This window comes from Typopeltis vanoorti, chromosome 5 (genome assembly GCF_054136105.1).
Source record: "Typopeltis vanoorti isolate ZY-2024b chromosome 5, IOZ_Tvanoo_1.0, whole genome shotgun sequence".
Classification (NCBI taxonomy): domain Eukaryota; kingdom Metazoa; phylum Arthropoda; class Arachnida; order Uropygi; family Thelyphonidae; genus Typopeltis; species Typopeltis vanoorti.
This window is the reverse complement of record NC_143553.1, coordinates 51,805,091-51,819,321: the sequence shown is the minus strand read 5'-3', so window position 1 is coordinate 51,819,321 and position 14,231 is coordinate 51,805,091. Positions and strand designations below refer to the sequence as shown.

Below are 14,231 nucleotides of genomic sequence, written 5' to 3'. Positions count from 1 at the left end.
GTTACATGAGATTGTTGAATTAATGCAGAGGTCATATATTTCCCATATAAAGTAGTAAAAAAGTGTATGTGTAGACAGCAGAAATACCTTGGTATCTCTACTGGGTGGTCTGGCTCTCAGTGATGAGACCTTCTTGATAAAGGTCTCATCACTGAGAATAGCAATCCTTCCCATAATATTATATATATCCAAAAGAATGTTTGCTTTGCATTATGGGATACAAAGGCAATTAATGGGAAGTCATTTAGTCTCTATATACAAGTAGCCCAGTCATGAACACATTTTATGTGCAAAATTTGTATGCTTACAATTGTATAAAGGATAAGACAAGAATATACTTGGTAAGTTTCATTTAATTTGCAACCATGTGAAAAAACTTCCTAGTATCAGGTTTTCATAAACCAATAAGAAACCTGATGTTTTACTAATTTTGCATGTTAAATATAATGCAACAATCCAGTACAAATATTCTTCTATCTATATTGGTTTTATTTAAGCTTTATCTCAATAACATCCCAATTAATGAATATTTTTGATACTGTATGAATTTTTATACTAAAATAATACAGTACTAAAAATGAAATACTGAGATCACAAAAGAATCTAGTTTAATCTTTAGCTGGCATGAATGTATTTAATACATTCACACTAGGCTATGCTTTGCATGTGTCTCACATCAGGTAGCTTGCCACGTTCAGCTTCAGGCAGGAAGGCACATTTTTACATATTCACCAATATATCTGACAATGTTGAATTTTTTCATAGAATGTTTGTGTAAAAATAATATTTTTGAACTGTCTTCATGGTATCAAAAATACCTCAAAACTAATGTTTTCTTATTTCAAGTTCATATATAACATTGGCTTTTAAAAATACAGTAGATTCCGGTTAATTGGGACAAATACTAAAGAATGGAAACCAAGAATATAACCCAAAGTTGCTTCACTTATTTGGGTTATCTACAGCAAATATCCAGCTTTATTGGAACAGTGGCTGTAGAAGGTGCATGTGTAGTGAGTTACATAGAGAGAGAGAGAGAGAGAGAGAATTGTTGACAGTCAGTACTAGGATACAGAGTAGAGAGGACAAGCGTATTTTGACAGTGTAATAATTCTACTTACAGTGACTGCTAGGTAGCATACTTTTAACAGGTGTGTGTTAATTTTTTTTTTTTTAGTAAAAAGTGTAACAAACAGTGTAGTGATATTTAAATTTTTTTTTTTATAAGGCCATGTCAAGATGCCAAGGAAAGATCTAACATTAGCAGATAAAATCACCTTTCTTGACAAAATAAAAACCCAACCATAACACCAGTCATCGTCAACTGGCAGAGATAATCAGTGTTCCAAAATCTATAATTGCACATTTGTTAAGCCAGCAGGACAGAATGTGAAAAGAATGGGCATTGCACAATGGACAAGAAGGAAAATCTCAAAAATGAGAGCTAGAAGGCAAGAATCTAGACGTTGAGGAGGATCTCAATCAATGGCTCTCTATTGTAACTGGACAAGCCGTGCATGTTCATCATCATCATCATCAAATTCCTGCCATGTACCCTCAAGGGGTGTACAGGACTGCATGTTAATGGTCAATATTAAAAACCAAATTAAAATAGTTAGCTAGAAAGCTGGGCCATGTGATCTTTAAAGCTACAGATGGTTGGTTATCGCAACAGAAAACCAGACTTCTTCTTCTTCTTCTTCTGCAGCTTCTCCCACTTAAGTGGGGTCACTGTTGATAATGAGTCTCCTCCACACCTTCCTGTCTTGGGCTGTCACCACATCCAAGTTCTTCATCCTCAAGTCCTCTTCTACCAGCTCCCTCCATCTCTTCTTTGGCCGCCCACACTTCCACCTTCCTTGCACATCCATCTGCATGACCCTTCTTCCCACATATTCATCCTCCCTCCTCATCACATGACCAAACCATCTCAACCTTGCTTCCTGTATTTTCGCTCCTAAGTTTGTAACTTTCACTGTTCCCCTGACATAGTCATTTCTCAGATGATCCTTTCTAGTCACACCGCACATCCACTTAAGCATTCTCATCTCTGCTACTTCCATCCTGCCGATGTTATTTTTCCTCAGGGCCACAGTTTCTATAGCATATGTCATAGCTGGCCTCACTACTGTCCTATAGATTTTGCCTTTCAGATTGATCGGCATCCTCTTATCGCATAACACTCCAGCCATCTCCCTCCAGTTCCTCCAACCCATGGCATCCAGAGGTTCTTATCTTCAATTTTATTTTAAAATCTGTGCACAACAGTCGGTGTTGCTGTGCTACTTGATCTGTTAGAATTACTTCACAATTTGTCACAACCTTAAGATGTTTTCTTCTAGTCAAAATGTAGTCAATTTGTGAACCGTTGTTACCACTCCTAAATGTTATCAAATGTTCTTCCCTCTTGTAGAAAAACGAGTTCACAATTGCCAGATCAAACGCTACTGCAAAGTCCACAACCCTCTCTCCTTCCTGGTTCATCATTCCCACTCTGTAGCCACCATGCACCCTTTCACAGTCTCTATTCTGTCTCCCTATGTGTCCGTTCAAGTCTCCTCTGACAATCACCATCTCATTTTCTTCCAGTTCCCTCATTTCTTCATCTAACACATTCCAGAACTCATCTTTCTCCTTTGCTGTATAACCAACTTGCGGGGCATATACACATAATACGACCACCCGCTCTTCTCCAAGACCCAATTTCATTCGCATGATCCTGTCGTTCCTTCTGCCCACTTCCAGTACTTTGCCCTTCATTCTGCCACACACCACAATTCCTACACCATTTCTTCCCTCATTATTCGCTCCAGAGTAGAACAATTTATATCCATCTCCCAGTTCCTTTGCCTTTCCTCCCTTCCACCTTATCTCCTGCACACATAAAATGTCCAACTTCCTCTTCCTCATCATGTCTACCACCTCTCTTCCCCTTCCAGTCATGCTTCCAACATTCAGTGTTCCCACTCGCAACATCCTCTCCACCTGCTGGGCTCGCTTCTTTAACCGCACCTGCCCTTGATGCAGTAGCCCTCGTCCACTTCTCGCAGCTGTAGGGCGATGTGGCTGCATGTCGCTTAAGGGGTACACCCTAGCCCTTATATCATTTTCTCTTTGACTCATATCATAGTTTGAGCTGGCATTGAAGTTTTACGACCGGATGCCCTTCCTGACATCAACCCTCGCCATTTATCCAGGCTTGGGACCGGCACCTATTGAGGCTAGCTTGCCTCCTTCGGTGGCTGCATAAGACGAAATGACTTAGCAAGATAGGAAAGACTCACCCCTAGCCCTCAAATACTCTAATAGCATCAGGGGGAAGGAGCAAGGAGAGGAGAAAGAAGCAAAGAAAGAAGAGGAGGGACCAATCTACAGAATAATATAACAGATGTATATTACATGAAGTAAGGCATGGTCCAGCATCTGGTACCTCGGGTTTGCCATGCCCGTACTCACTAAAGTGAGCCCTTGAGGCAGCAACAGAAAACCAGAAATAAAATTTAAGAAGGCACACAATGAGAAGGACAGTGCTGATACTGTGAGTGCTGAACAGTGGAAATCAACTAAACTACCAGAATTGCTGCAAAAGTTTAGTCCTGATGAAATTTATGATGCTGATGAAACAGGTCTGTTTTACTTTGCCACACCAGATGATTCCCTGAGCTATAAACTTGCAGTGCTCTCAGGTTCAAAAAAAGAAATGGATCGCATTACCATGCTGTGCTGTTGTAACATGTTGGGAAGTGACAAACAGAAGCTGTTAGTTAATGGAAAAAGTGCCAAGCCTCGATGCTTAACCGCTTAGAATGGACAGTTTGCCAGTTCTGTATTATGCCAACAAGAATGCATGGATGACTTCTGTTATTTTTCAAGAATGGCTAATGAGTTGAGATGCAGAATTGCAATGAAATTCAAGAAAAATTCTTCTGCTTCTGGACAACTATGCAGCACTCAATTAGACTGTTTGAAAAACATTAATGTTTTTCAAACAATCTAATTAAGTGCTGAATTTAAATTTCTTCCTGCTTACACCACATCCCTGGTACAGCCAGTGGACATTGGAATCATAAAAAATTTGAAGACATTGTATCGCAGAAGGTTGGTACACTACATTCTTGAAACAATTGAAGAAAATTTACTGATGTCAACTTCAACAAGCAAAGAAATCAGTGCCAGATATGGCGTAATGAAAATGAAATCATTTTAAAACTGCAACACATCAGAAACTACAAAGAGTTTTTATGCATTGACAATAGCATGCAATGTTACAATGAAAATGAAAATTGTGAGGATACAACTGTTGAAAAAATTGCAAAAAACACCTAAAGATCCAGACGACAAGGAAAGTAATGAAGATGACATACCTGAACATGAGCAAGTGACTAACCAGAAAGGTTAGTCACTCGCTCATTTTTATTACTGAATTATGGCACTAATTTATGCAAGCAGGCATTGAAGGCAGTCCTTTTTCTGAATTAGATACTTGTGCTGATTTTGTTCAGTTGCAGTCTAGAAAGGGAACATGTCAGAATATACTCAGAGTATACCTTGATAGATACCTATGTATAATTAACTTCAATGGGGATACGGACACATGTATGCTTAGTTTTTTTTAATAAAAACATGTTCAACAAAAGTATACTGAAAGTGTGTCTATTTTTAAACATTTTTGATATTTTAGCTTTTTCCATAAAATTTTGCATAATTAGGGCAGCTACTTAATTGGGACAAAGTGTTCCAGTCTTGATTTGTCCCAATTAACCAGAATCCACTGCATTTGGCCTGACATAAACAGGTTGGTTTCTGCACCAAATTACATATATATGAATATCTTGCGATATTTCTATTTTATGGATATACCACCAATTATAATCTAAAAAACATTTACAAGAAAACAAAGTTGATCATTGTAATCAGTATTTTCCCTTTCTATTTCAATAAATATAGAGTTGCACTTAGATTTATTTTATATACTGGTGCTGAATATTACTGTTTACATAAGTATGGCTTTTATTTATATTTCCCTTCAGTACAGTCATCAGAAATAAATCAAGCATTGTCCAGAAACCAGTCATTCATAAAAGAATCAGATGATATACAATCATAAAATAATGTTTTTTAAAAATAATGATCATAAAATAATATAAACTTTTCATAAAATAATCAGATACTCTTTCTTATATCATTTCAGAAAAAAATTCAACATAATCTAACATGATATTTCTCATGTTTTAGTCTCAAGTGAAGTCTGATATGTCACCAGGTTTGAAAATGCAGATTTTGCACCCCTCTAACAATTTCAATAAAATGGTTCCAAGGTTGAATCAACATTCAATCATCTATAGAAATATCATAAAAATCATATAATTCTGTCCAACAGAATTTATATTCCCAGTTTTACAATTATATAAAGGTCATTTCCACCTTCAAATGAACTATAAACCAAAATGAGTAAAAATTCTATGGGCTCATTTTCTATTTCCCCAAGCATTCATATTCTGCAAAATAAAACTTCAAAATGGAGGAAAACAGTGATAGAGGTTTGATATTGCACAATGACTAGCATTCTCTCATCAAAATTAAAATCTGACATGGCAAAAACTGAAACAACTTTAAATGAAGTTTATGAAGATAATGAATGGAATGCAGCATACTGGACATCTCGTTTCTATTAAAGTTGGACATAACAGCAGCTTTTATTCGAAATTTCAATTAAAATTCTATAAACAGATGTTGTTGATATGATTACTTTATCAGCATTTCATCATTTTTGGTACTGACCATATTCCAGCAGGCTGTTAATCATAATTACATATATGTCATTGATAGCTATAAATGGTATATAAGCAGTTATCATTAAGAGAATGCTGGAATAAGATTGTATCAAACACGATAAAATCTCAACATTTGCTTTCAAATTTCTGACTGAAATTTTGAAGAAAAGCTGCTACTGCTGAGTGACTGCCAAAATAGGTGATGGAACAACAGCAAGCAGCTCATAAGAGGACTGCAGAAAAGCTATATCATTATGAGAGTGAAGGGTCAAAGCTGTATAATGAGAGGAGACCTCCAAATAGCCTTTAAAGGAATGCAGAGAACCGACCAGGGCTTCTGACCTAATGTCCAATACTCACCTTCTCATGGTGAACCCTGTTGGGTATCTACTTGGATACTGAATGAACGAGGATGGGCTGGCAATTTGGGATTTAGCTGACCAAATTGTATTCTTATTGGTTAAACCAAAATAAAAAAATGATGGTACAACATGACAAAATTTCATGCCGGCTGGGGCGTTGCCCGGTTAAACAAGGCACCTGTTGTTTTCGCCAGGGAACCAGGGCGAACAGCGAAAAGTCAGCTACTGGAACAAATCTGAAAACACACCCCAACTCAACATCACCAGAGTTAAAGATCGGTACTATCAACATAAGAAGCGTGAATGGCAAAGAAATGGAGCTAGCTGAGGAATTAGATAAGTACCAAATCAACATAATAGGGGTGACTGAAACAAAAAAGACCAAAACTGGTGAGATCTTTCTGAGCAATAAATACAAAATGTTATATTCAGGCAATGACAATCAAGGAAAAGAAGAAGTAGCCATAGTATTCAAAACAAAATAAGAGGTTAATCTTCTTGAATGGCAGTCAGTCTCAAGTAGAGTAATGTGGGCAAATATGAGAATGGGGGAACTGGACAATGAGACTTATTTGTGCCTATGGTCCCACAGAAGGTTCTACTAAGGTAGAAGTGGAGAAATTTTTTGAGGCTTTAGAAAAAGCAACTGACACAATGAAAAAGGGAAAAGTTGGTCCTTGTTGGGGACCTAAATAGCAGAGTGGGAAAGATTGTGAGACATACAGAAATATTTTGGGAAAATTTGGAGAAAAGAGCAAAGCTAATAATAATGGCAAATATCTGTTGGATTTCTGCTCAGGACATGGAATGGTTATTACTAACACCATGTTCCTACATAAAAATGTGCACAAATTCACATGGAGAGAAGAGACAAGGAATAAGAAAAGTCTCATTGACTATGTTATTGTTGATAGTGATGTTTTCTCCCTGGTGCACAACACCAGAATGTACAAAGGATTTGAAATTGGAAGCGATCACTATTTAGTCTTGAGCAGGATAAAATTGAATTTCATATTGAAAAGAATAACATGTACGAAAGTTTTAAAGCGAATAAAAGATGAGCAGCTCTCAGATGTGAACTGTAGACTAAAATACACAAAGATTATTGAAGAAAAAAGAAAGAATTTGAGAACATGAATCAAACCTTGGAGATTCAGTGGCAAGCCTTGAAGAAAGCCCTGATTGATTCAGCTAGAGAAGCATGTGGTAAAGTTGTCTGCAAAGATAGAAGAATTAGAACTCCATGGTGGACACAGGAAGTTAAAGAGGCAGTGAAGGAAAAGAAGAAAGCATATCAAAAGTTCTTGGCAAATAACTCAGCTTGTGCGCTTAGAGAATAGAGAGACAAATGCAAGAAAGCTAAACACTGTGTAAAACTAGCTAAACAAAAGTCATGGGAGGACTTTGGCAAGAATATAGAAAATAAATATCAAGAAGGTGGCAAAATATTCTGGAGGTTGTTGAAGAAGCTTAAGAATGGAGGAAAGAGTGCTGTAAAAGGAGTTAGAGATGATAAAGATGACATGAAAACGGGAGAAAAAGATATCCTTGAAGTATGGAGTAATTACTTTGAAAAACTGCTAAATGAAACAAGCAGTGATGACAGAACAGTGGTAAAAAACACTGACCAGGCATGCAGTCAGGAATACATATTCATACTTGAAGTAGAAAAAGCCATCAAAGGCTTGAAATGTGGAAAGGCAGCAGGAGTAGATGATATTCGACCAGAAATGCTGAAGTATGGTGGTATAAGTGTCTTACAGTGGCTACACTGCATAGTTCAGAAAGCCTGGAAAGAGGGACGAATTCCCGATGACTGGAGTAGAGCTCTCATAGTACCCATATATAAAAAGGGAAATAAAATGTGAGAATTACAGAGGTATTTCCCTACCTGAGTGTTCCTGGCAAGATCTATGGAAGTATACTTGAGAAACGGTTGAGAAGAATTGTGGAAGAAAAGTTTGGTGAAGAACAAGCTGGATTCAGGCCAAATAGAGACTGTCAGGATCAGATTATCACTTTACGACAAATAGTCGAGAAAGCATGGGAATATAAGAAAGATCTGTATTTAAGTTTTGTCGATTTGGAAAAGGCATATACAGGGTGCAAAGAGAGAGGCTATTTAATACGCTACAGTTATATGGTGTCAATGGGGCATTATATCAAGCAATACTTAGTCTTTATTTGAGTTGTAAGTCAGCAGTTAGAATTGAAGGAAGTACAGGAAGATGGTTTAATGTTAAATCTGGTGTGAGACAAGGATGTACATTATTCCCTCTGTTATTCATTATCTATATGGATCACATTATGAAGGAAAGTGGTATTAAACATATCAAAATTGGAGATGTTAATGTCAGCTCTTTGCTTTATGCGGATGATGTTATACTTCTAAATAAATCCGCTGCAAGTCTGCAAGATTCTCTGACTCAATTGAATAACTGTCGTAATAGATACGGTATGAAGGTCAGCATTAAAAAGACAAAGACAATGAAAGTAGGAAGAATCATTGAAAATGTCAACTGTGTTGCGAATGGAGAACCTGTGGAACAAGTAAAACATTTCAGCTACTTATGCACGATTTTTAGTGAAGAAGCTGGTATTCTGGGAAGTCAATTGAATAAATTCATAAGGAATAAAAGAGAAATTAGTCAGAATGCTAAATTAGCTGATACAAGACAGTGTTCAAACCAGTTTTAACTTATGGATCTGAGAGCTGGGTCAGAAGTAAAACACTTTACCAAAAGACTAGAGACTGCAGATATGAGAATCCTGAGAAAGATTATAGGTGTAAACAGATGGCATCAATGGCAATATCATATTAAAAATGAGGATATTAGGAAAGAACTTGACATTGTCAGCATCCAGGAATGTGTTTGCAGAGCTAATCTCAGGTGGTATGGTCACTTAAACAGAATGGGTGAAGAAAGATTAGTAAAACAAGTGTTCTCTGCTAGGTTGGCAGCAAAATGACCCAGAGAAAGACCAAGATATACATGGATTGATATGGTACAAAGTGCCTTAGACGACAGAAATATAAGATCTGATAATGTTAGAGTCTTGACAAGTAACAGACTGATTTGGAGGAAAATTGTAGATAGGAAGTTAGTAATGATGTAATTTTTTTCATGTAGTACTATCATATCCTGTACACCCCTTGAGGGTACATTGCAGGAATTTGATGATGATGATAATTTTTGAACAAAATTGTTAGCATAGATAAAACATGGACATAAGCTTTTGAACCAGACCTGAAAAATTAATCCTCACAGACAGTGTAAACATAGTCTCATCAAAAAGGTGTAAAAAAATAGTAGTAAAATAATTTAATGATATCACTTGGCTTATGACAAGAATGAAGTGAGTTACACAGCACTTGTGAAATGAACTGTGACAGCAGTATTTAATGGAAATTTCTATAAGACATTTTGTGCTGAGAAATTCACAGCAAACTGTATGGTATGCTTACAGAAGGAGCCCTCATTTTTCATGACAATGCAAGGCAGAATGTTTGAACAAAGTATTTGATCTTATGGAAAAGTGCAGATGGCAAGTGCTTCTGCATCTCCATTAATGAAGTGACTCAACCTATCGAACATGTCAAAAAATAGGTTTGCTGAGACGAATACAAAATCTATCCAAATGATGAGCTGCAGTGATAAGACAGATTATACTGAAGACTCGTAAATGTATTCTGTTAAATAAAAATGTTTACCACAGGAGTACAGTGTGCAAAACTTTTGAAATTACCCTCTTATTTCTTAAAAAAAAAACATAAAAAATAAATAAATGTAATTTAATTATGGATTTTAATTTTGAAATATTAATTTTTTTTAAATTCTTTACTTTTTAGAAATGAAAAAATAAATATATCAATATATTTTCTGTTCTACACTATTTCTTTGCTAAAATCTTACATTTTTACTCTTGATATTTCTCTTCTTTGCAAAAAATGAAACAATATTACTGATAGATGTCATATCACTAAAAGCATGAGGAGAAGGCTGTTGGTTAGAAGCAGTATTATGGATATCCAAGTATTGTCCAACCCAGATTTCTAGCTAAAAATTGAATATATTTAGATAATAAATACTTAAAAATAAGAATGCCAGTTTTCCATATAAAAATGCAATAAAAATGATAAGTGCAGTCAACTATCACTATAACAATATCATTATAGTAAACTCACTCAATATAATAAACTATCTGACAAATTATATCATCAATGGGGCCAACCTTTGATAAAAGTTGATATCTTCTGTTTGTTTAAATGCAAACAAAGAAATAATGCTAGAAAATCTCAACTCATAATGAATATGTATACTGTTTTTAAATTACCACACCACATGTGAGATCAGTTGACTTCAATGCATGAGATGGAAAAAACAGATAAAAGTATAACTTAAAGAATATTACATAACATTGGGAATTATACACACTATAATACTGATATGAACACATGTTATATGCAACAGCACTAGTTATAATTTTCATGTCTATACAATCCACCAGTTTATTTTTATTTTTTTATCCCTCCCGAATATCAACTCCACACATTGTCTCAAGACCTGTAATCAGTGTGTGTGTGTGTCGAGGATGGAGTCTATACAATCCACCAGTTTATTTTTATTTTTTTATTCCTCCCGAATATCAACTCCACACATTGCCTCAAGACCTGTAATCAGTGTGTGTGTCGAGGAGGGAGAACAAATGATAGAGAGCAGAAAGGAATCTACTAATATTGGTGAAGATTTGAATGGAGATATTCAACTGCTTGCAGAATGATGCAAAGTTGGGATGAACTATGAAGAGTAGAGAAGACGTTCTGGCCTTACAAGAAATCTTGAATAAATTGAATGAATGGGCACGAGAATGGGAATGCAAGTTCAATGTCGCAAAACGTAAGGTTTTACAATTTGGGAAACAAAGATGGGATGTAGAATTTATGCCTGGTGGGGATATATTGTCAGAGGTGGAGGAAATAAGAGATCTTGGGGTGAGTGTGGATAAGGATCTGAAATTTAGGGGACACATTGACAAAATTATGAGGACAACACAAAGGCTTCTGGGAAGGATGCACAGGACACTGACTTGTAGAAGTAAGGAGATTCTTGTTTCATTGTATAAGGCTTTGATTAGGCTACACACATGGACTACTGTGCACAGATTTGTTCCTCTGGTTTTCAAAAGTACAAAGAGATGTTGGAAGGGGTCCAGAGTTGACTGACTAAGGTAGTTTCTGATCTCTGGAATGTCGAATATGATAGAGAAGATGCAATTGCAATTTACAATCTAGTGGATAGGAGGAAGAGAGGAGATATAATAGAGACCTACAAGTTAGTAAGGGGTTGTTATAGGATCAATGTTGGAGAGGTTCTACAGATGGGTACTGTAAATGGGAGATCAGGGGAGAACCAAAGCTCATTCCTGGAAACTGTATAAGGAGGGTGTAAGCAGGGGAGTGAGAAGCAGATTTTTTGCATGCATAGTTGTGAATGATTGGAATGTCTTGCCTGAGAGTGTGGTGTCTGCAGAGAATTTGGGTGTGTTTAAGGTGCAGTATGATGAGCTATGTGTATGATAAAAGTAGACTTCCTAGATGAGTCCTTAACTTCATGGGGTAATAATAATAATATGTTTCTTGAAGAGATTCAATGAGGAAAACAGAATGGGGAAAGATCTCTAAAGAATAGAGCACTTTTTTTCTATAGGAAAAGAATGAGGTCATCAAGTTCAGAACTGAACTGTATAAGGCTGTTGACCAGCAGCTACTGTATTCATACATGTTTAGAGGAAAGCAGAGGAATGGTGGTAGTGGCCCAATTCAGTGGATCAGAATCCACAGAAATGTATCTATAGAAATATCTATACAAATGGCATAATGCAGAAACAAAGACATCTATGGTAAAGCAATCAGAGGGAGTCAGTGAGTGAGTGAGAGATAAAGAGAGAGGATATCTATTGGGGCTCACATCTAAATACAATCACAGATTCATTGTAAAAGAGGGTTTTTGGTGTGCCACCACAAATGTATGAACAAATCAGATGTATGTAGGGATTTACAGTATTAGGAACTGAACAAAAAACGAGCAGTGTTGTTTAGAACAAAACAAAGAATACCAAGCTTTTTAGAGGCTTAAAAAAAAGGACATGAACATTATGTGTTTGTGCCAGTAATTATCAAAAATGAAAGTGAGCAAACCATGGTCTTTCTTTCAGCAGACAAGACAGGAGGATTGTGTCTTAATAACATTAAAATGCCCTACATTATTTTCATCCACCTTGAGAAATGCAAGGAGATCAGTATTAAAGGTAATGGTTATGAGGTTTAGTGAATGAAGAAGAGGAGTTTACTGTCACCAGCAAAATTATGTACAGCAGTGGATTTAACAGATGTATAGGAGGAAGAGTGTAGGGTGAAAGAACAGAGATCCAGGATAAATCAGCACTAATGAAAAAAATCTAATGAGAAGAACCATATTCTATGAAATGTAATTACTAGCTTCTTGTCTACTAACAAAGGTTAGGAAGGAACCCATAAGAGAGTAGCCTGGTAAGAAGTCCATAACACCAAACTTGATCAATGCCTTTGAAATATCAAGGATAAAAATACAACTTTCCCCAAACTTTTCCAGGGCTTGTGTCAAAGTCAGCCGGAAGATCTGTGGAATGAATCCATATTAGTGATTAACAACATACTGGTACCAATAGTGAAGTAATTTGCTATTGATAACCTTTTGAGCATAGTGAAAGAGTTTGATGATTAACTTTTTATCTCTCTTTTATGAAACAATCTTATATATAAAACTTGCTTCAGATTGCTGGAGAGAGAGATGCCATATGAGTATGAGAGATTGTATAGAATAGATAGTATTGTATAGACCAATTAGTATTCTCTCTAATCTGTACAAAATTCTCACAAAAGTAATAACAAACAGATTAACACCTCTTCTACACTCAAATCAACCAGTAGAACAAGCAGGATTCTGTAAAGGCTTCAACACAGCTGATCATATTCATGCAGTAAAACAAATAATAGAAAAAGCAGAAGAAACCCAATTGCCTCTCTGTTTAGCCTTCATTGATTATGAAAAAGCATTTGATTCCATCAAAACTAACGCAATAATCAATGCACTCCAGAATCAGGGAGTTCCTGGAAAATATATGGACCTCCTCCAGGCAATATACCTCACTGCAACAGCAACAATCCAACTTCACACGAGTAGCAATAAAATATCAATTGAAAAAGGTGTCCAACAAGGAGACTCTCTATCACCCAAAATCTTTACAGCAGTCCTTCAAGAAATATTTATTAATATAAACTGGACAAACCTTGGTATAAAAATTAATAACAGAAACTTAACACACCAGATGATAACATATGCAGATGATATCATAATTTTTGCAAACACTCCAGAAGACCTTAATATAATGATAGAAGACCTATATCATGAAAGCAGAAAAGTCGGTCTAAAGATAAACAGACACTAAAATCATGTTTAATCGTTGAGTAACACCAAAAAACATAATAATAGAAAACAAATTTTTGGAAAGAGTCTCTTCATATACATACTTAGGTCATCTCATTGACCTAAACTGAGGACTCCAAAAGGAAATAAATAGGAGAGTTCAACTTGCCTGGAGTGCATTCAGAAAATTGAAAAACATTTTTCAAAATGATGATGTCCCACTCTGTTTAAAAAGGAAGACATTTAACCAGTGTATACTACCAGTCATCTCATATGGTTGCAAAACTTGGTCGTTAACAAGAACACTGGCATATAAATTAACAACAACTCAAAGAAAAATGGAGAGGTTGATGCTAGGCATCACATTAAAAGATAAGAAGCGAAACACCTGGATAAGAAGCCAGACTCGCATCACTGACATCATTCTTCACCACAAGCGACTAAAATGGAAATGGGGTGGACATTTATCCAGAAGAGAAGATGAGCGATGCACCACCATACTTACAAAATGGATTCCTAAAGAAGGGAAACGAAGCCGAGGATGTCCTAAAAGAAGGTGGAGTGATGAACTGTCAGAGTTTATTGGGGAAACCATTGCCAAGAACAGAAAAGGTGGAAAGAACTGGAGG

The 14,231-nt window shown here is 36.2% G+C and overlaps 1 protein-coding gene across 1 annotated transcript in view; it reads right to left on the bottom strand.

Annotated features, from left to right (window-relative positions):
• The window catches only part of Sec8 (exocyst complex component secretory 8), a 519,950-nt gene that overhangs the window by 332,725 nt on the left and 172,994 nt on the right, over window positions 1–14,231 (bottom strand). Inside the window, exon 12 of the mRNA XM_090392988.1 lies at window positions 10,051–10,194. Within this exon, the coding sequence (XP_090249114.1) occupies window positions 10,051–10,194 (144 nt within the window). The remainder of the gene's footprint in view (window positions 1–10,050; window positions 10,195–14,231) is intronic.